Below are 21921 nucleotides of genomic sequence, written 5' to 3'. Positions count from 1 at the left end.
AGGAAGATTCTGGTCTGAGGGGAACCCCAGCTAGGGTTGAGAACCACTGTTTAATGTAATCGGTTTGCGATGCCTTTGAATCAGGGGTTGAAGTGCTTGTTGCCTCAGTGCTTCCAAATGTGCACACAAATCATCTGGAATCCTGTTAAATACAGATTCTGATTCAGGGTGTCTCGGGTGGAGCTTGAGATTCTGCCCATCTAACAAGCTCCCAGGTGACGAGGAGGCTGCTGGATCCCAGACCACACTTGAATGGCTTCAGCTTGTTACTCAGAGTGGAAAGCGTGGGTTTACACGCTGTGAGAGTCAGTAAACATGTTTCTGCCATGATCCAGACTCTAGCAGAATTGCTTGGTAAAAAGAGCACTGGGTCAAGAGGCCTGCCTTCTACTTCCAGTACTTCCCCCAATTAGCTATAAGACAAGTCTTTTAAAAGTACTTTAGTCCTTCGCCCTCTTATCTCTAAAATGAGATGGTTGAGCCAGATAAATTCCTCCCCAAAGTTCCCTTTGTTCCTACCTCTCCTGTTCTGGTTCAAGATTTTTTCAGGAACCAGGGACCAGGTTTTTATGTGGAACTGTGCTTGTGGTTAGGACCCTTTCTTCCCCAGGGGCTGGGGCCTAGCCCCCAACTTTGGATTAACTGGGGGAAATAACACATGTTAAAAAATTAAAGAAAACTTTTTTAAAAAAAGATTTTATTTATTTGAGAGAGAGGGAAAAAGCACAACTTGGGGGAGGGTCAGAGGGAGAGAGAGAGAGAAGCAGACTCCCCCCTGAACAGGGAGCCTGATGTGGGGCTCAATCCCAGGACCTTGGGATCATGACCCGAGCCAAAGGCAGATGCTTAATTGACTGAGCCACCCAGGAACCCCCCAAAATTAAAGAAAACTTAACATTGAATTGTAAGCTATCGCAAGTACAGAAAGAATGCAGGAAAGATAGAGTTGGGTATCTACCAGAAAAGTCAGTTGAGATTTGAGTCAGTTATCATTTATTGGGCCAGATGGGCTGTAGTGCTAGCTCAGGGGGCAGTTCTTATGCTTTTATGTTCGCTTGTTTCTACAAAAACAAACCTTCAACAGTGAAGAACAAAACATATTTTTCTGCCTTAAATTAAAACAGTGTAGGAGAAAAGTCTACTTTCGTGAAAGTAAATGTTTGAAAGGAAGCTAAAATGCTATAAACTTGTTTTTTTTCTATACTTAATTTTTCAAGGCTTATCTTGACTGATGAAAGATTGATACCAAAAAGAAAATTATCATGACCAGATAGAGGCTGAGTCAAAAACCCTTCTGCATTTCCCTATAGACACTATTAAGTAGCATCAGAAATTACCTAAAATAGAAATAAAATACCTTAAATTATAGGTAATATTAAAAATGACATTCTACCTTAATTCATTGGAAAAGAGATCAGATAATACATTTAGATTTTATAACATAGGTGCATAGGAATTTTGGACTTAACCTCCTGATGTCAAAGGAAGTGTATTTTACCTTGTAATTAGGGTTTTACTAAATTATAGTTTGCCTTAAGAAGAGGTTGTATTATCAGCGCTCATAAAATAGAATAGTTACTCTCATTTGATAAATCAGATTCAGTACAAAAGTTTAGTTCTAACTCTTCTCTGAATATCTTAAGAGGTTTTTTTTTCCTATATAGCTAGATTATTTTTAAATTGCTGACTGCTTGTACTTTTTTGTCTCACAATCACCTACTATTGATGGCTTTACTATATTTGGTAAACCCTCTATATCATCAGCTATTGCTTATCTAGTATAATGAGGGTAATCATATAATACAGTAGAAATCATATAGTTTATTCATTCAAGTCAAACTATTTTATTGTTTAAGAGATTCTTTCTGTGGCCTTAGGAGGCTCATTTTCAACAATAGGAAAACCTCATCTAGTTTTAAACTAATAACACTTATTAGGTTAGGGTATAGCTAGCTTTAAGTATGGTTGGTGTGAACACTGTAATCAAGAGCTGGTCTGTCTGTATCTCGTGGCATTGCTTTCCTCTGCACTGGCTTCATTCTCGGGCTTCATTTGATTACATGATGGCTGCCAACACTGCCAGGGCTTTATCTTCCTGGTTCAAATCCAGTAGAAAAGAGAATATCCTCCCCCATCCCCTAACCCAAGTCCTGAACTGTGTTTCATTGGCCCTGAGTAGATTTCTTGCCCTCCTGAATCTCTGAGGGCAGTAGGACTGATGCTCCTATTGGCTGGATCAGAGTCTGGTGTCCACACTGACAGGGGAGAAGGGAATGATTCCTTGGAAGGAGGTGGGCTACTGTTTCAGAAGAAGAGGAAATGGATACATGATGTAAAAAGCAACAGCAACAACTACAATCCCTACATCTTTCTCAATTTAAGCCAATATTAAAAGTCTTTTTGTTGTCTAAAGATTGTAGTGGTTGAAGGCCCTCAGGTGTACTTTGCATTTGGATGATGCAGAACTAGAATTTAAAACAATAATTCCATCTACAAAATGTATAACTTTAATGAAATAATTAAGGGTGTTAGTGTTGGGGTGACGAGGTGCCTCTATTGGTCGAGCGTGGGACTCTTGGTTTCTGCTTGGGTCATGTTCTCGGTGTTCTGAGATTGAAACTCCCATGGGCTCTGCTCTGTCACAGAGTCTGCTTGAGATTCTCTCCTTCCCTCTCTGCCCCTCCTCCTGCTCATGCCCATGCACACTCTCTCAAATTAATAAATAAAGTAAAATATTTTTTAAAGATTTTATTTATTTATTTGAGAGAAAGACAGAGAGAGAGTGCATGAGAGGGGAGAAGGTCAGAGGGAGAAGCAGACTCCCTGTGGAGCTGGAGCCTGATGTGGGACTCGATCCTGGTGCTCCGGGATCATGACCTGAGCCGAAGGTAGTCGCTTAACCAACTGAGCCACCCAGGTGCCCCTAAAGTAAAATATTTTTTAAAGGTGATAGTATTGGACACCTGATAGCTTATAATACAGGGAGGAAGGATATTTAAATATTTAACAGTTTGTGATAGTGGCATCAATCAATCAAAATAAGTTGGGTCCAGCCAATAGATCTGGTGCTGAGCAGGACCAACCAGCAGGGTTCTTTTGTGAGTGCTGATGGGATGTCAGCCTAGCTAACTGGGAGACATTGTAGAGGTGCTGCCAGATTTCCTAGAAAATATAGTTCCTCTATTAGTTTCCTAGAGCTACCATAAGAAAGTACCATGAGCTGATTGACTCAAAACAAATGTATTCTCTTCCAGTTCTGGAGGCTGGGAGCTGAAAATCAAGGTGTCTACAGGGCCATGCTCCCTCTAAAGTCTAAAGAGAACTTTTCCTTGCCTCTTCCAGCTTCTGCTCGTTGGTGGCAGTTGTTGGCATTCTTTGTCTTATAGATGCAGCGCTTCAGTCTCTGCCTCTATCTTCCCCTGGCCTTCTCCCCTGTGTGTCTGCGTCTCTATAGCCAAATTTTCCTCTTAAAAGGACACTATGCAGGGGGGCGCCTGGGTGGCTCAGTGGTTAAAGCCGCTGCCTTCGGCTCAGGTCATGATCCCAGCGTCCTGGGATCGAGCCCCGCATCGGGCTCTCTGCTCAGCAGGGAGCCTGCTTCCTCCCTTCTCTCTCTGCCTGCCTCTCTGCCTACTTGTGATCTGTCTGTCAAATAAATAAATAAAATCTTTAAAAAAAAAAAAAAAAAGGACACTATGCATATTGGATTCAATATTCAATTGGATACCCTATTCCAGTATGACCTCATCTTCACTTTATTACATTTGCATAGACCCTGTTTCCCAAATAAGGTCACATTCACAGGTTCCAGGGGGCACATGAATTGTGAAGGGACATTATTCAACCTAGTACTGTTACCTAGAATCCAATGCTCTTCCATAGTTGGCATGATACAATTTTTTTTAAAGATTTATTTATTAATTTTAGAGAAAGAGTGAGCAGAGGGGAGGGGCAGAGGGTGAGGGAGAGAGTCTTAAGCAGACTCCATGCAGAGTACAGAGCCTGACATAGGGCTTGATCTTGACCTGAGCTGAAACCAAGAGTCAGATGCTTAACCAACTACGCCATCCAGGCGCCCTGGCATGACACAAATTTTAAAAAAATAAATTCAATATTGAATCACTCACAAACACTATAAAATTTTTCTTATTATGTAGTTAAAAACTGGATTTTTGAATCTTAGTAAAATTATTTAAGTGAATTATGAATGGTTTTAGTTGGAATGCTATTCTGTACTTTTGTTTTTGCATCAGATTAATCACATTTCCTTAATTATAACTATTAAATTCTGTTAAAATGTGAGTGTTACTGTGACGGTTTGGTGGAGAATTAATAATACTCATTAATATGTGAGTATGTTTGTGTATGAGGAGGTATTACATCTTATATATGACTTTATTGAATTCAACCAAGTTTTGCTTTTAAAAAACGGAACTGACCACAATTAGATAAACAGTGTATTTAAGAGCAAGTATAAGACAGAGGTGAGAAATACAACTGGTGAAGGGCTTGGAAATCATATCTTCTATGGAACATTTGAAAATGATGGTAATTGTCTTCAAGTCTATGAAGAATGGCTTTGTGGAAAAGAGTTTAGATTCTGGAGAGCAGAACTAAAATCAGTGAGTTAAGGTTAAAGAGAAACATTTCGGTGTAATATAAAATAATATTTTCTCAGTGAACTATGTAGCACGTACCAAAATGGAGGTGGTGGTCATATAAGGAAATAAAGTAAGGGTTCCTGGAAGTGCTTAGGTAGGCGCTGCATAATTATCTCCCTGTGATGTTGTGATGGAGATCTTGCCTTGAGCAAGAAATTAAAATGGAAGGTCCCTTCTAGCTTCAAGATCTGTTGCAAGTCCTCTTTAAATTTCTCTTTTTATATAGGCCATGAAATCAATATTAATATGTGAGGAAGTATTTCTGTAAGTTTAAACGCTTTTTAACAGCCTCCAACCTGAGGTTTTGCTCTATGACTTATGGGCTATGTACTGCTTGGAAGAAAAAGGAGGGAGGATACCTAAGAGAAGGGGAAACATCATTAATAAGTGAGAAAAGTAGGGGATTAAAACTTCTGTTCAATGAGTACCTACTGTATGCAGGATTTATTTGGTGAGTTTCTTTATCCATAATATTTCTCATATAATTTAATGTACTTAGTTTTTTATTACTCGGTTTGGAACTTACAAGAAACCATAGCTCTTAATATGATGCATTCTAAAATGGCATTTTCTTATGTATTCTTCATGTGGAACACAGGACTGTTCTGAAGGCTACATGTGCAAAACACAATTTCAAATTAAACCTGGGACACTGGTATCACATCCGGGAACATCTGCCCACGTACAGACATGTCTTCCTGTGGAGGTAAGTGGCTTACTAAATCATATTCTCCCTTTCAGTCTTTGTGAAGTATAAATGAAACAATTTAAATCTGTTAAATATATATTTGAAAAAAATAACTGGCATTGGATCCTGGGCCTACTCTAGGGGGAACATTGAACATCATTGGTTAGGAGATATTTTCTTCTATAATATTGAAAGCAGAAATTGTGGTAAAGTTAAGATCTGCTCTGAGTCAATACAGACTGTGGATCTGAAGACCACAGATGCCTTCCATTGCCTATTGACTTTTCTCCAGTGAAATCCTCCCAGGACAGACAGCACAGACCTGTCCCTCAGCTGATTAGTACGTAGCTGGAGATCTCTTTGCCTAGGCTGTCTGCATTTAACTGTTTTCTCCTATGCCCTTTAAAATATTCTGGATCTGGGTCTCATTCCTTAGGGGACTTTAACCTTGACTTGAAAATCTTGGTAAATTAAATTTTAATAAGGTGCTAATGGCTTAGTGATTTTCTGGGATATTTTCAATTTTATTTTTATCAAAATGCAAATAGCCTTCTTGTATTGTTATTGTTAGTAAGGAAATTTTTAATATATCCATGGCAAAAGCAAACAAAAAAGAAATATGTAAAGAGTAAAAAAACTCCCATATGTCCTTTAACTGGAGATAGCCACTTTTAATATTTTAGTAAATATCCTTCCACACATTTTTTATCATCCAGACACATATATATTTTTCCTTTTTTGCAATGAACAAGTCATATATCATGGAGATCCTTCCATGTCAATAAATGTAGAATTCCATAGTTCTTTTTAAATGGCTTCATTGCATTCCATCCTATGGATATACCATAATTTTGGAGAGCCCATTCTGAATTAAAATACTTGAATTCTAAAATAGAATTGGTGGAGATCTAATTGTTTCAACACAGTGGAAGAAAATACTAATGCTTGGAATTCTGAGCATCCTGGTAAATGGGAGAGGACACTTTTCTTGTGAGGGTAGAGCCCTTTCTCGGGACCTGTTAAATCAGTCCGATTTGGCAATCCAGTGTTAGCTCTCCCCTCCCCCACGCATATATGACACTGGCCTAGAAGTAACTCTTGCCAGTGTAATTCAGTTTGCAAGTTATTCTTGAGGGTATTGTGTTTGGTAATAAGCTAAGTGCCCCTGGGTGGGCACTCAAATCCTGATTACTGCTTCATAGTTCAAATAGCCATCAAATCTGAGGCCAAGCATTTTAGGAAACTTTTCAATTCATTATATATTAACTTTAAAAATGCACACGGAAATGGTGATTTTAAAGATGAATTTCCGGTTTATGCCTAACACATTGGCAGAGATTGAAAAGCATTAAAAAGTGGTGTTGACAGTGTTGAGGGAACTGACACTTTTTGGTTGATGTTTTAACTTCACAGAGTATAAAGATGGCCACATATTATGAACAATTTATTCCAATTCTAGGAATTAACTTCGTAAAATACAAATCTTCTCAACATTTTTCATTTTAAACATTATCTAAAAAATTTCAAACATGAAAAAGTTGCAGAAATTTTGCAGTCAACATCCATATTGTTATCACCTAGTTTCTACCATTAACATTTGCTGTGTTTTCTTTATTATATGTCTGTCCCTCTATTCATCTATCAGTACATCTTATTTTTTGATTTAATATTTTTACTTCAAAGTAGATTACAGACAAATACCCATAGAATAATTAGAAATGTACACAGATTTACCTGCAAGTACATTCGTCTCAACATTGTTTATACTAGGAAGAAATGGGAACTACTGAAATGTATAACAATAATGGATTGGTTAATGATGGCACATCTCTATGATGGCATTTTTGATTCAGTAGGTCTGAAATAGGGCCTGAGAGTTTGCAGTTCTAACAAGTTCCCGAATTCTACTGTAGCTGCTGATCCAGGGATCACATTTTGAGAATCACTGCATTGATCTATGATAGAATGCTTAGCATATTTGAGATGCTATACAGCTGAGATGGTTAGATCATTAGTTAGATCATTAATATGATATATGACAGAGTCGATATTGCAATAATCTTGGTGGGATGAAAGATGTCTCAGGTTGGGTTTGGCAGAAGCAGAGCCTGAGATGGAGTTGTCTGTGCAAGTGATTTGTTAGCGATGGGCTCTTAGAAGAAAGAGAGTGACAGAAGCAGAATAAGACAAGGGATAAAAGCTAAGGAAGAATGTGGTCTCTGCTAGAAACTAACTTGGGTCTGATCCTGTGGGAAGCTACGGAGCACAAACTACAGCCAGAATTAGTTCCACTTTGTGTCATTGGGATAGGTCTTTTGTACTCTGTGACAGTTATTGGCTTGTCATTCAGTCATTGGGTAAAGTGGAGGTGAAGGTAGCTTCCCAAGCCAGGTGGATCCAGTGTTATTGAGTAATTCTGCTGTGTGTTGTTATCAGCTAACAATCAAAATAGCTAAGTGAGGATGGGTACACTGGCCTTAAGGGAGCTAAAATGGGCATCAGTAGTGTCCACTACCAAAGAGTGATGTGAAACCAACAAAATGAGATCCGCAGGGAACTATATATTTAAGTTCTGTATTTAGATGAAAGGAGGGAGACAATGCTGTTTTGGAAAATGTGTTTATTTTTCATAGAAATATTTCATAGAAATATGCGATTATGTTAACATGTGTTTTAAATGAACGAATTAATTATAGTTTGGTTTTAACTGCTAATACAGTGAATGTCAATAGATAAAACTCTTAAACAGAAGCTCATTGGGATCTTCAGTGATTTTAAATGTGAAAACGGGTCCTGAGGCCAAAAAGTTTGAGAACCATTGATGTAGAACAAGGAAATATTACATTATTACATATGAAGAGCTCTGATAACTAGAATATATAATAAACATACAAGGAAGAGTTGAGAAATCATAATAAATAGAATATTTATCATAAGTAGAATTCATTCAGGCAGAGAAGCATCCCAGGGGCCATAAGTGGGCTTGAATACATTGCTATGAGGAATATTTGGGGGCTCTGGAGATGTTAAGCTGGAAGTGAAGACCTAGGAAAGTTAGTTGTCTTCAGATATCTAGAAGCCTGTTCTGTGGAAGAAAGAATAATGAGTTTACTTTGATTCTGAGGACAGAACTGTTTTGTGTTTGGAAATTATTTTAGATAATTCTCAATAATGTTTAGCGTTGTCTACAGTGAAGTTGGTCAGTTTGCAAAGTTGTATGCTTCCTCCCCTTTCATGATGATGGTTAGCAACAGGGTGGGTATAGTGAGTGGTCATCAACTGAAATGCTTGTTTGCTTAAAACACAGCCGGATGATGGGTGAGTGAAATGCGCTTATGGGAAATGCGGTGGAGAAGTGGAGAAGCCATGACTCATCCAATAGGGGTAGCAGACCTGCAGCTCCAGGTGGATTTTAAAGACGAGGCAAAGATCTGGATTTTTGTGCATTGGCTTAATTAAAACAAAACAAAACAAAAACTGTGGAGGTCATGTAGACTATACTTATGGGCTGTAGGTTATCCTTAGGCCACCACCCTATAACCTAACCTCTTTTATTATAGAAAGGAGTCCTGCACTGTAGAGAAGACTAAGCTAGGGGACCTCTGAATTCTCTTTAGACTTTAAAGCCCAAAAGTTCCATATCTCTCTGTTTCCAATTTAAAGATATTCTGCTAATAGTTGTTCCAGGTTTGTTTGTTTTTTTTTTTTTAAATTTTGGCCATGTATAATGTGGGAAACTTGTCTTTCCTTGTTCTAACCAGAATGAGCATTCTTGATTGTAGAAAGATAGCTGGTTTCATGATTTCTTAGGACTATAAGAGTATCTACAATGGTATGTAGATAATCACAGGATGTTTTTAAATTTATTTATTTATTTATTTATAGTTATTAATTCTTAAAAGATTTTATTTATTCACTTGAGAGAGAGCACAAGCAGGGTGAGCGGGAGAGGGAGAAACAGGCTCCTGCTGAGCAGGGAGCCCAACACCGGGCTCTGTCCCAGGACCCTGGGATCATGACCTGAGCCACCAAGGGACCCTGATGACTGGATTTTTAAAAGCAAAGCAACATATAATGGAATATATAAGTGAAGTAATTTGTGAGAATCATAATCACTACCTTCTTTGCATTTTTAACATGCAATTCAAAATGACAGTTAAAAGAATAAGATGGTATTCAGAAATCTAAATTTACTAGGGTGTTCTTTAGTACTGGTTTGGGAGAACAGGAATTCTTATAGTTTAATCATATTAGATAACACATTTATTGAGAGTAGTTAATATGATTTGCTTGTGACATTTCTGAGTTTGTGAAATAACAACCAAGACTCTGGCAGTTTTTGAACAAGATATTTTATCAGTGACTGAAAGAAATCCATTCCCTCAATTTAAAATCTTTGATATAAATGAGTATTTTCACCAGGACCCACAACTCTGGACCTTGAAATATCTTATGTAACACTTATTTCTGTAAATGGATATTGGTGTTAATATTTCACTTTATCACCATATGATTTTTTAGATTTACCTAAATATTTTTCTTAGGTAAGTTAAGATTTGATCATTTATTTAACAATGTTAAAAAACATTTAATAATTGGTCTGCTTTAACAAATATGAGTTTATTGTGAAAGTCCTTATTGAAGTCTTACTTATGTAAATTAAATAATAATTTAAGAAAAAGTAGGAACACAAGGTGTATATCTCATTTAGACAGATATTTGATGAAAATTTGTCATTATTAGCCTTTAAAATACATATGTATATTATTGCAAAATAACTGCTAAGCTTTAAAAATATTTTGTAAGATTCTAGATTAACTCATTGGCTAATAAAGACTGCAGTAACTAGTGTGGAGAAACAAGGTGATAGTTTTCTATCATCTATAGCAATAAACCACTCTTAATAAAAGGAAACAGTGAGATGGATGTTCAGAATGGGTATTGACTGTTAATAATCAATAGTAAAAATGATTGGTGAAGACTCAAAGTGGAAAATATCTGAGAAATTCTTACCTATAGAACTAGTTTTCTGGCTGACATCGCTTTGCATTTTTTCGTTTTATCTCTGACTTCTTCATTTATGAAAATCTGAATCATTTTCATAGAATGGAGATGCCCAGACTTTGGCCTTTATTTAATTCATTTCAGGCACCTATATATATTTATTTTAAGTTGGTCAATTATTTTTTATATTATTGCAGTTTGGATTCTTCTGTCTAAAGTTAGATTGCTAAAGTTCCATTTCTTCCTCTTGAAGAAGTATTAGAGATGGGTGTGGAGCATACTTTATTTATTCATTTACTATCTTCATTACTTTAGAGCCTCAGGTTGTACCTTCATTACATTTTTTAAAACTATGAAAATGATAGAGTCATAAAAATAGCAATAGTATGCTACTGGAAAAAGGATTTTTGTCCTAGGGCCTCGGAGCTCACTAACTGGGACTTTCCTTAGTCCAGGGCAGGTAGAATATTATAGAGAGCCCTCAACAAAAACAACCTATCATAAATTCCCTGAAGCATAAAGCTGAGAATCAGTAACTGGAGATGATCTCAATCGCCAAAAGAACATATTCAAGAGAATGATGCTCTTCTGAGGTAACCAGGTCTTCAAATATACTCATTTGCCCTAAGGATTTTATTAAGTGGCTTCTAGGATGAGTTCTATTTTGTATGTCCAAAATAGATTCCTATGTCAAAATATCATGGTGTTTTTTTTTTTTTAATAATGGAATAAATGACAAGCCATAGTTCTCAGTGTTTACAGTTTTTCTGTGAAGCAACTGCTATTTTTAGACTAAAGTATAAACATGTTGATAGATGTAAATGAGTAATAAGCATGATTTCCCCAAGTATTTGAAAATGTAATTATTAAAGCAATGTTAAAATGCCAGAAAATCTTTTATATTTATTGTGTGTAGACACAGATGGAAGCATGTATAATAGTCACTCAGTGTTTATTTATTGATATGATTAATCTAATGTTGATAGGTAGATGAGTTTTAAAAGAAAATAACTATTAACAGATATTTTGAAAAAGTTAAAAGACAAAGCAAGTCTTGATTTTATTTAATTTAGAGTATAAATACACGCCATAGAGTGATGTGCTATTTGACAGTGGTGAGTATAGGACATTCTCAAAACCAATCAGGACTGATTAGGATTTACAACTCTAGTAGAATTGTGGATTATTATACTAGATGTAGTATTTTTATGCAAATTATATTTCTTTACTATATGACAGAAGTGTTAACTTATTCTTAGAACTCATCAGAAACTACACATAAAGATGTAGCACTAAAACTATTTGCTCTAATGAAATCTTAGGGGGTGTTAAAGCAACTTAGTTTCTTTTATGAAGCCAGAGGGTCTTACAGGGAAATGTTGCACATTCTCCTGACTCCTCTAACATCTCTAGGTCCTTGGTACCTGAATAAATATCACTTTGCAAAGTTCAGAGAGTGTATTAGGTTCATTGAGAACCTATAACCTACGTAGCTTTTTAAAGTTACTTCTATGTTTGGAATTCTCTGTGCTCTGTTCTCCCTGGCAGAGCAAAGCGAGAATCTGTTTTTTTGAGAGAAATCAAGTTGAATCAATTCAGGTAGATAGCTAATTCCTTTTCTATTTATCAAGCTAATAAAAAAGCTTTCATAAAGGCACCTGATACACTCATTGTATTTTAATTCAGCAGCACATTATATCAGAAAGTTTCCTTTATGTATAGTTCTAATAATGAGGGTTTTTTTTTTTTTAATCAAAAGTAAGATTATTTCTAGTCATAGATATGTACTTCAGAGAATACTGAACTGGTATTTCTGTATAAAAATCTGACAGGCTTTCAATGTGGAATGCTTATGTTCAGTTGTAAAGCTCTAAGAGGAACCAATTGTTTCTGAGGAAGGACACCTAATGTATTACTTTAATTGTTCTAATTACATGTTTCTCCCATTTCTTCTAATGAATTTGAGATGCTTTCCATGAAATAGCTTTAAAAAATATACTTAATGGATTGATAGACTGTTTCAAACTTTATGTGGGTCTTTTTTCATGGAGAATTTCTGAGCAGGATATCTTGATTTTATAATCAAATCTAAAATAAATGAAACCGAAACCATTATTTGGTACTTATAACCCCCCCTCCGTTGTTTTTTTTGTTTGTTTGTTTTGTTTTTTTAGTCAGTGGAAATGCCATGTGTGTAAAGGGATACATTGTCTAAATCTTAGTTAAATTGAAAAGGTTAATTAAAAAAATATTTTCTGGAGTAAAAAATATGCATTAGCATAATTTCCTATTTTCCTCAAAAACAGTTTTGTCATATATATACTCTAAAGAAATTCAATGTTACAACAGAAATGTGTGATCTCATGGAGAACTATAATCTTCAGATATTTAGAGGATTGTTTTCTGGGTAGCTTGAATGAAATTAGTTGCTTGTAGGGGGTTTTTTAATTGTCAGATAAAGATGAACTATTGTATCGAGTATTATTTTACTACAGAACCATTGCTCAGAACTAGGGACAGTCATACATGTAGATTGCTACTTATATAATAGGACTCTATAGCCCCCAATATTTCTTCCACTAGTACCTGAAATGCCTGCCATTAACGAGCCTTTATTAAAAATGCAGATGGATTATTTTGCAGGGAGAAAACAATACATTTTCAAATTGGATTAGTGGTTCTGAACCCTACTATTGATCTGATTAGATTACTTTGATCACCACTTTGTTCTTAGAAGCATCAGTGCCTGGCATTAAAAAATGCCAAAAACTAATATAGTCTATATTTTGATTTTTGTGGATTGAATTATCTAGAATTTCCTGTCTCCTAATATACTGCTAACTTAACTAAAAGTCAGCAATATTAGAATAAATATTTTATCATTATTAACTTATTGTCTATTTATTAAGTAGTACTTACAGAATGAAGTGCCAGGCATATTTGTTTAAGTTTATTTCTGAATTTCTGTGCCTAAGGGTGAATAATAGTCTAACTTTAAAGTATTGGACTGTGTTAAAGGTTTTCAAAGTGAAAAGCGAAGGGGAAAAAACTCTAAGAGTAAGGCGTCAAAGTGTTTTTAACAGTTACTGTTTTTGATTGCATAAATGGGGTATGGGAACTTCAATTACGTTTTTCCATATGGTGCTTGCAGATTTACTGTTTTAGAGGTATTCTTTGCTCTTAGCACATTCTTAGTCTTTTGTATTTGTGATAAGCATTGAGAAGTCACATCCAGTTCTAGCTGACCCCAAAGGAGCCTTTGGATACAGAGTACAGGTTTGTCTCAGCTGTAGTTTAGAATGGATTGGGAAGAGTAGGAAGGCTGTCAAGCCAGCAGTGTTATATAAAGAACATCCAGGTGGATGCCTGAAAGAATGCCTTCTTTGGCTCATGGGTCAGAGGGTACAGCAGCCTGGCTGATTAAATGTGGTCTCTATACTCTTGTTGCTCGTCCCTTGCTGATTTTGAAGGAAAGTGAAGTAGTTGTAATCTGAAAGGGACGATTCTCGGATGAGATAGTTAACACGACCACTGACTAATCTGAAGTGACCAAAAAAAAAAGTGCTTTTTTTCCAATAATTATTTATTAAATAGTTCACTTTCAACCTCCCTTCAGGTCTGTTAGAACAGACCTGTTTGTCTGTGAAACAAAAGGGAAAAAAATACATGATGATCTCAAACTATGAATTCTCCTGTTTATAAACCCCCTTATTTTCAACTGTATTCACTTTTCTCCCTCTGAATGTGCTCTGGACACCCTTTTTGTCTCAAGACCCTCGAAGATACCAGTCCCTTTTTTATTTCTCTTACCTTCTTTCTTAGTCTTGACCTTGCTGTCTCAGTAATGCCCACAATACCTAAGTTCCATGGTCCTGTACCTTTACACCATCCTTAGGTTGCCACTTCTTAGTCCTCTTCTATAATCCTATCTTGCCTCTTTCTTCACTACCTGATTTCTTGAATAAATAATCTATAATCCCTTCCTTCTTGTCACTCCTTTCAACTTCAACTCTTTTTCTGTTGACATCTATCAAAATCAAGCTATGGAAATTGGCTTAGTCCAAGTTACTAGTTACCTTGTAATCACCACATCTAGTGTGACCAGGTTACAACATTTGACATGATTATTAAGCCCATTCTTCTTAAATTTTCTATCCGTTTTGCCTCTGGGACACTGGTGACAAATGATTGTTTTTGTTCTAACAGGTTATTTTCATTATTCCTCTGTGGCTAATATCTTCCCTGAATCAGAGTCCATGGGAGAGTGTTGAAGGTCACCTCATGCAGACAAAGATGAATCCAGAGGGCAAGGGTGGGGCTGGAAATGAGAAACCATATCAGTAGTCACGACTGTAGAGCTCATCAGGATCTTGGGCAATTACCTCAAATAAAGCTGAAGTGCCCATAGCTTTTCAGTTTGACAGCTGGCATCCTGACAAGTCAGACTGACTTAAAAACACATGGTTGGAATCTGGCAGTGAGAAACTGGAGGGCTGGAATTCCATCTGTCCCTCTGTCCCTCTGGCTGCCTTATGAACCCATCGACCAATCTTTGTTTCTACACTGACTCTCAATACTTAGGAAAGAGGCTGTAGCATATGCTGGGCATTCTTGAAGTGTGATTCTAACTTCCAAAAATGCTTTTCCAAGTCATACTCATTTGGTGACACAAGGTGTTGGAATTAACCTGCCAGGAGGAGTCTAGTATCTTTTTTTTTTTTTTTTTTTTAACTGCCTATTACATCTTGGTTTCTTGGGAATGGCTGTAGGAGAGCTACATGGTGGTAAGTATAGAAGGCAGTGGTGGGAAGCAAGAGGGGCTGTGCACTAAAAGTAATTTTGGCTGGAACGTGAGAATGTTAAGACTTTAAATTGGTTTGAGAAGTAGTTAGAGTTTTTAGCATGGTTTGTCTAAATCTCCCCTTCTGAGGAGTAGTAGGCTGTCCATGTTAGGGCATTTACCAGGTTGTTGGTGTGTTGTTAGTTTCCTGAATTTGGGATTTCCATTCAAGTTAGTAAGGAGTACAGATCAAGTCAGAGCCTGTTAAGGAAAGCTGAGGTTAAAATACCAGGAAGTGCAGCACAAACATGGACCACCTCCTCCCTACCCCATTCCCAACCCCCCCTCCCCCCAGAGTAAAGGGAATGATGGTGTCATGGGTTTGAAATTAGGCATTGATGAGACTACAGTGAGGTTAGGTGGCAAAAAATGGGAGGAGGACCTGAGTGACTGCCACAACCAATTTGGAGTGTGCGGGATCTTCTTTGCATTTCATGGATGAATGGCTTTGAGTGTGTCAGACAAGTTTAAGGGGTGAGGCAGAGTGGAGAGGTAGTGTGGTATGTGGGAGGGAGAATCAGATGAGGCCTATAATTTGAATGCTTTCTTTTAGCTCTGGTCCTTGTCCGTGTTCCTTGTTTTAGTCTCTTGCTTACTTGAGGTATCTGGTCAGTCTTTCTGGATGTTCTATGGCTGTTGCAGATATGGCTGGTAGCTGGGGTTATTTATATCTTTGCTCAGAGGTGATGGGAAGCAGCCGAGTGGAAGCTGTGGTGTCTAGTGTTATCTCCCCTAATCGACTGCTGGCTTCTTGAGGACAGGATCCACAGCTTAACTTATTTTAGAGCACTTTCTCAGGGACTCATTTTGAATGAGGGGTATACCAGAAGTATTATAAAGAACAACCTATAGAAAGTTTTATTCTATAGAAAAGCTTTTTGTGAAAATATGCAATATGGCATTATTGCTGTATGATAGGCATTTTATGAAATAATGAAGAAAAAACCGAGAATATACTTGTCTGAAATCAGTTGTTTATGGAAGCTCCAAGGTATAATAACATGAAATTTCAATTGCCGTATATCCCAAAGGACCAAAAATGTCCTATTTGACAGAAGATCTTTTTTTTTTTTTTTTTAAGTTTATACAGTTTCAACACTGGAGCTTTTACATATGATTGGTAGTTTAGTGTTCTTTTTAAAAATAATAAACAAATGAATGTTTCAGGAAACCTGTGATAGACTGAATCAGGTGGAACTGATTTAATGTTATGGATAATTACATAATTAGTGCTGTAAAAAATAAACCATACTATCTACTTGATGGACTGGAGCTGTTGAAGGAGGTATGTAATTATACAATCAGCATCCTCCTCCTATGCTGATTCTAGGTAATCCTTTTTCTGTCTTGTCTGAGAAGGGACTTCCTGTCTTGTGTTGTGTTTCCTGATGTTATTTAAGCGAACAAAGCTGAACACTGAATAGTTTCCAGTCCCTTGATAAGTCTCTCCATGTTCTTTTTCTATGTAAGAGCATCCTCTGAGACCAGTGGCTTTCCAACTTTTTGATATAAACCCACAACAAGAAATACATTTTGCAGCAGGACCCAGTACAGTCCACATACACATGCTTGAAACTAAGATTTATGAAATCATTTGTTTTTATATAACCTGTTTTACTAATCTATTCTGCAGTATTTAATTTAAAAAAATGCTGGTTGAGGCCTACTACTTGATTTCAGAACCTGCTAATGGCTTATGACTCTTATTTGGAAAACACTTCCTAGACTTTTGGTGATTGCTAGTGTTAGTCGAAAGGATTCTGAGAGTAGTCTAACTAGGCTGTCGTGGGCTTTGGGTAGCAGGTGGCATAGCATGGTTGATAGAGCAAGGGCTTTGGAGTTGAGCAAATTTGGTTTTAAATCCCAACTTCCCTTCATTTTAACTGTGTACTTTGAACACGTTACTGAACTTTTTGAGCCTCAAATCCCTTGACTGTAAACCTGGGCCCCAAATACTTAAGGACATCAGGAGATGGGGAATCAGAGGCTGTGCTTACGTGGGGTTGATGTGTGCATTAAAGGATGTCATGGAAGAAACACCTGGCCAGTCCTGTGAAAGTAAAACACATATTGCGGGCAGTGCTTCATAACATTTATATTCCTTTCTCTGCTCTTTTTCAGCATTGGACATGGCCGCAGTAGAAGGGTGTGGAAGCAGTCCCTGCTTCACAGGGTGGTTCGTGAGGATCAGATAGGGTAATGGGTGCAAGGATAAGAAATGTTAATTTTTATTAGTGCATCTTAAGGCAGCTTTAGTGTTTCAAAGTAAAAGTGTGCAAGGGGGATTGAGTCCTACAATGGTTAATTGACAATAGTGGAAAACAAAACTGGTTCTGAAATTCTGTGTTGTGACTGTTAGCAGCAAGGATTGTTTTGAGATACAGTGGTGTTGCATGTTGATATTGGAGAGCTGCTACCAAAACTGCCGAAGGATGATTTATAATAGTGCCCCTTACAAATTGCTACATACAAGTTGTTCCATTTTGCATTGTATGTAGAATTTAAAGTAACTTAAAAATTATTCAACAAAGGATTTTGCTTCATTAAGACCTGGAAAATGAACATCGGAAGACAACTAATTACTTATTGTATAATATTTGTCAAGCTTTCTTTATCTTAACTGGAAACAGTATAATAAATGTAATTGTGAGGCTTAAAAAAAATGTAACCTCCATCTGACTGCATGAAATCTTGAGGGGAGAATTATCATTGTACAATTGTACAATGTTGTTAGAAAACCCCCTCCTTTTCTTTCAATGTGTTATAGTCCTTACTACTTCTGAAATAGTTCATGACTTTGAAGTGCTGTTTCACTAGTTCCAATTTTTAACTTTCTTGCCTCAAAGGAAATTTCTCAGTTTTTATACTGTCTGTGCTCCTCTCTTCCATGCATCTTTCCTCTGGTGTTCTACTGATACTGTGATTATTTAGTGGTAACCTGGGCTTTGTTGGTCATGGGAAGGGATATAAATCAGCTAATGCAAGTATGAAGCAATGGCCAACTACAAAGCATCTTTTCCATCTCTTGTTTTCCACGATGTCCAATCTCTGCTTGCTCTGAAATTTTTAGTTATATGTTGACTGATTGCACTTAATTTCTGTGCCTTTTCTGTGTTTTCAGCCCCTTCAATCAGGTTAAGAAATCCCCTACCGCTTGTGTTACGTTCAGCTCACCCTTACAGACAGTCATGAGAAAAGGCCTGGCTCCTTTAAGACAGAAGCACCTTTCTCTCTGCCAGAAAGCTCATTGTAAAACTGAAGGGCTTAACCAAAAAGGGCTTTAATGTAAATTGAATATTGATAGAGAAAGGAGGTTAATTGGCCTTAGTAACTTGGTTGCTAAGGAAGCATTTTCCTGATTGGGAGGAAACTCTCCTGGGTGTTGTGCATCTTGTTGTGGACCTAAGATGCTTTGTTTTATCTCTTGCTTTCTGTTTCTGAGTTGGAAAAGGAAAGAGCAGAAAGCTATCATAGGAATGAAAAGCTGTGGGAAGCAGATGGTTGCTCTCTCTTAGCTACAGAAAGAGAGAGCTAAATACTGACTAGCAACAAGCCAATGCCAGCAAGGACTCTTTGTTTAAGGCAGACAGTTGGAAATACCATGAGGGCTAGATATAAAGAACTTGCATAGGAGAACTTGCTGGACTAGGGTTTTATCAGTTCCTGAAAACATGCAGGTGAGAGACATTAAAGGATATTGTGAGTGGATATCCAACAACCACATTAAATAATAAGGTTACATGTTTTCAGTGTGGTCGAGGTTATTAAGAGAAGTTATTCAGCTTGTATTTAGTTTGCATATTGAAGGTTTTATACTATATTATATATGAAATTTAGTAGATTTAGATGTCAAACACCTTAATAAGGAATATTTAGTTACAGACATCTCTTTATGTTATCATATAGTTTATTGCTTAGTGAAATAAAAGTAAACTTGGAGTAAATAAAGATTTTCAGGGAAATAATTTTTTTCCAAAACAAAAATGTCTTTGAATATTGACTAATTCATATATGCTAAGCTCTCTATCTTTTAAGTGATTTGTGAAATATTATTTCCACGTACTAAATGGTACTTCACTAACCTCAGGGAATTAGTGCCTATATTTTAGTTAATTTCACTTTTTTTTCATTCACTGCTTGGTTCAACAAATACTTTGGAGCATCTGTTGAGCATCAGGTGTTATCTTAAAGGGTACCAAAAGAAATAAAGCTCTCATAGGAAGAGTGCTTTAGGAGAGCGTTTGAAAAACTCTCAGGAGAGTTTGGAAAACAAAAGTAGTTTTGCTGTCATTTTATAGCCTGTTTTAGTTTTTCTAGGTTTTTTTCATTGTTAGCATTGAATATTACTATTTGTACTGGGTATCATTATTTAGTTTTTTATGACACTTTTAAATTGTGAAATTCTTTCCAATAGTGTTATTTGGATTTATTTATTTGTTTGTTTGTTTGTTTGTTTTAGACAATAGACCTAAAGAGACCACTAGAAGTTCTTGGCCCCTCCTAGGGTGCTCCTTGATAATCTCTCTGGAATTTACTTGTTTTTCTTGGCCATACAGTTCTTGTACTCTGCGGGTGATAGGAGGAAAAGCAAAACATGGTGATCCTTTTGAGGGCCTCTGATTATAATGATATTCTCAGAGAAGCTCGTTTACCATGGAACTACTTAAGTATAACCAGAAGGTTTGGTAAATATATGCGTGGTCATCAGTGATGACTCTCACCGCTGCAAGGCCAGACAGCGTGATCAAGTAAAACACGCTGGTAGAATAATAGACTAAATCGGATCCCCTCAATGTGATAGGAATAGAGTAACATATTAAATATATGGAGAGTGCTCATTGGTTGCCTTCCTTTGTAATGTGAAAGTACCGGTACTTTCTGACAGTTAAAAGATTTGTATGCTAAGTCCACGTTTTCTTTTCTTTTTTTTTTTTTTTTTAAAGATTTTATTTATTTGACAGACAGAGATCACAGGTAGGCAGAGAAAGAGAGGAGGGGAAGCAGGCTCCCTGCTGAACAGAGAGCCCGAAGCGGGGGCTTGATCCCAGGACCCTGGGACCACGACCTGAGCCAAAGGCAGAGGCTTTAACCCACTGAGCCACCCAGGTGCCCCTAAGTCCATGTTTTCAGATTTATCTGCTCCCTAAGTCTAATCTAGCTTCACAGTCTCTTGGTTTAGGCTTCTTATATCCTTTGTAACTTGGATTGTCTCTCGGAGATGTGAGGTTTAGTTAATGAATGGTGTCTTCAGGAGAAAGGAGAGCAACAGATACAAAGTTCAGTGTTAAAAGATAAATATTTTGTGAATTTTAAGCAAAATGATGAATAATGAGAGAGCACGATGAGAGAAACTGACATGTCAATATTTAGTGGCCCTTTGGATGTCACATTTATTTTAACTCAGTATTCATTACCTTGTAATAAGTGTATTGTTTATTTATTTATTTTTTTGTACCTGTGAGAGAGACTACACTGAGCTGAGATTAAAAAAATTTTTTTTGAGAACTCAACTGCTTCTATTAAGATGAAGCTCGGCTAGTAAACTCATTAAGTAAGGACCCTAGGCAGTTCTCTAGTGTCGAGACTGAAAGCACAGTATTGCAGACATCTTTGCATCACCGTCATGAATGACCTTGAAGGAAACCAGCACTTCATAAAGCAAAATCCTCTCTGTGGCTCTTCGTTCTGATTTGATTGATGCTTTAGAAAAAGCTGTAAGATTTTCTTTTCTTTATAGTGTGGGGCCTATACTCCTTATACTTCATAGATTTTTGCACTTGTCTGGAGTATTTTGTTGGCAGGTTCTTATGGGTTCTGATCTTTCACTGACTGTAATACAAGTAAGCAGTGAAGACTCTCTCCTTTGATCAATTATTATTAGGGAGTAAGGTCTTGGTGCATTGGGATCATAGTTTTTACGAATGGAAAAATACTGACTTTCTAACTTGAGTGTAATACAGTCATTTTTCTTCCATCATAATCTTTCTAAGCATCTCAGTTGGTTGCAGGGTCTTTAATACTGACATTTCATGATTTATATTATTCAAAGGATATACATTTCTGTCTAGCCATTATCCACTGTGCTTTCTTAGATTGATAGTTCCCCTCCTTTTAGTTTTTACCTTAATGTTCAGTGAAGGTTTAGTGTACATTTTTATATCCAAAGAAGAGGACACCAGAAATCTTGGAAGATAAAATGATTATTTTACCTCTTTGGAGTTAACTTGATCATCTCCTGTGAAAGACGTTATAAGTAAGGAGTAATCATTCATTTGTCTTCTCTGAGCACTGCTGTAGGAACATCAGGGGGAAATTCTTTAACATTTTGGCTCTAGAAGATGTGTAAAAAGGCTAGATGGAGACCCTTGGGGCTGGGTGTTTAGAAGTTCCTGTATGCATTACAGTGAGATGGGGGTGGGGGTGGAGCTAGGACAGGGTCCAGTCTGATGTACTGCAGGGACCCTGTAGAGCCTGGTCCACTCTACCAGCAAGCCCCGGCAGCCCGGGCAGCCCGTCACTCCAAACCTCAGTGCCTCACTTAACCCCTTTGGGATCGGAATTTGCTATTCCCGACCCACTTCTGCTAATCTGACACTGAATTTTGCATCTTGATTGGCCCACCTTTCTGCTTTTCCTTATACTTAGTCCTGTGTGAATCTCTAGTTGTTTCTGCCTGCACCCTTGTAATTCGATTCAAACTCCTGGCGTCTCTTCCTTTGTTTTGCAGT

General features: G+C 37.0%; 1 protein-coding gene across 5 annotated transcripts in view; it reads left to right on the top strand.

Moving 5' to 3' along the window:
* ATG10 (autophagy related 10) overlaps positions 1-21921 on the top strand; it is a 240616-nt gene that overhangs the window by 60845 nt on the left and 157850 nt on the right. For all 5 annotated transcript variants that reach the window (XM_080804682.1, XM_080804683.1, XM_080804686.1 and 2 more), the window contains one exon: positions 5260-5367. In XM_080804682.1, coding sequence (XP_080660808.1) covers positions 5260-5367 — 108 coding nt within the window. The remainder of the gene's footprint in view (positions 1-5259; positions 5368-21921) is intronic.

Source organism: Martes martes, assembly GCF_963455335.1.
Source record: "Martes martes genome assembly, chromosome: 5".
Lineage (NCBI taxonomy): Eukaryota > Metazoa > Chordata > Mammalia > Carnivora > Mustelidae > Martes > Martes martes.
Note: the sequence above shows the minus strand (reverse complement) of the source record. Positions and strands in the feature narration are given on the sequence as shown.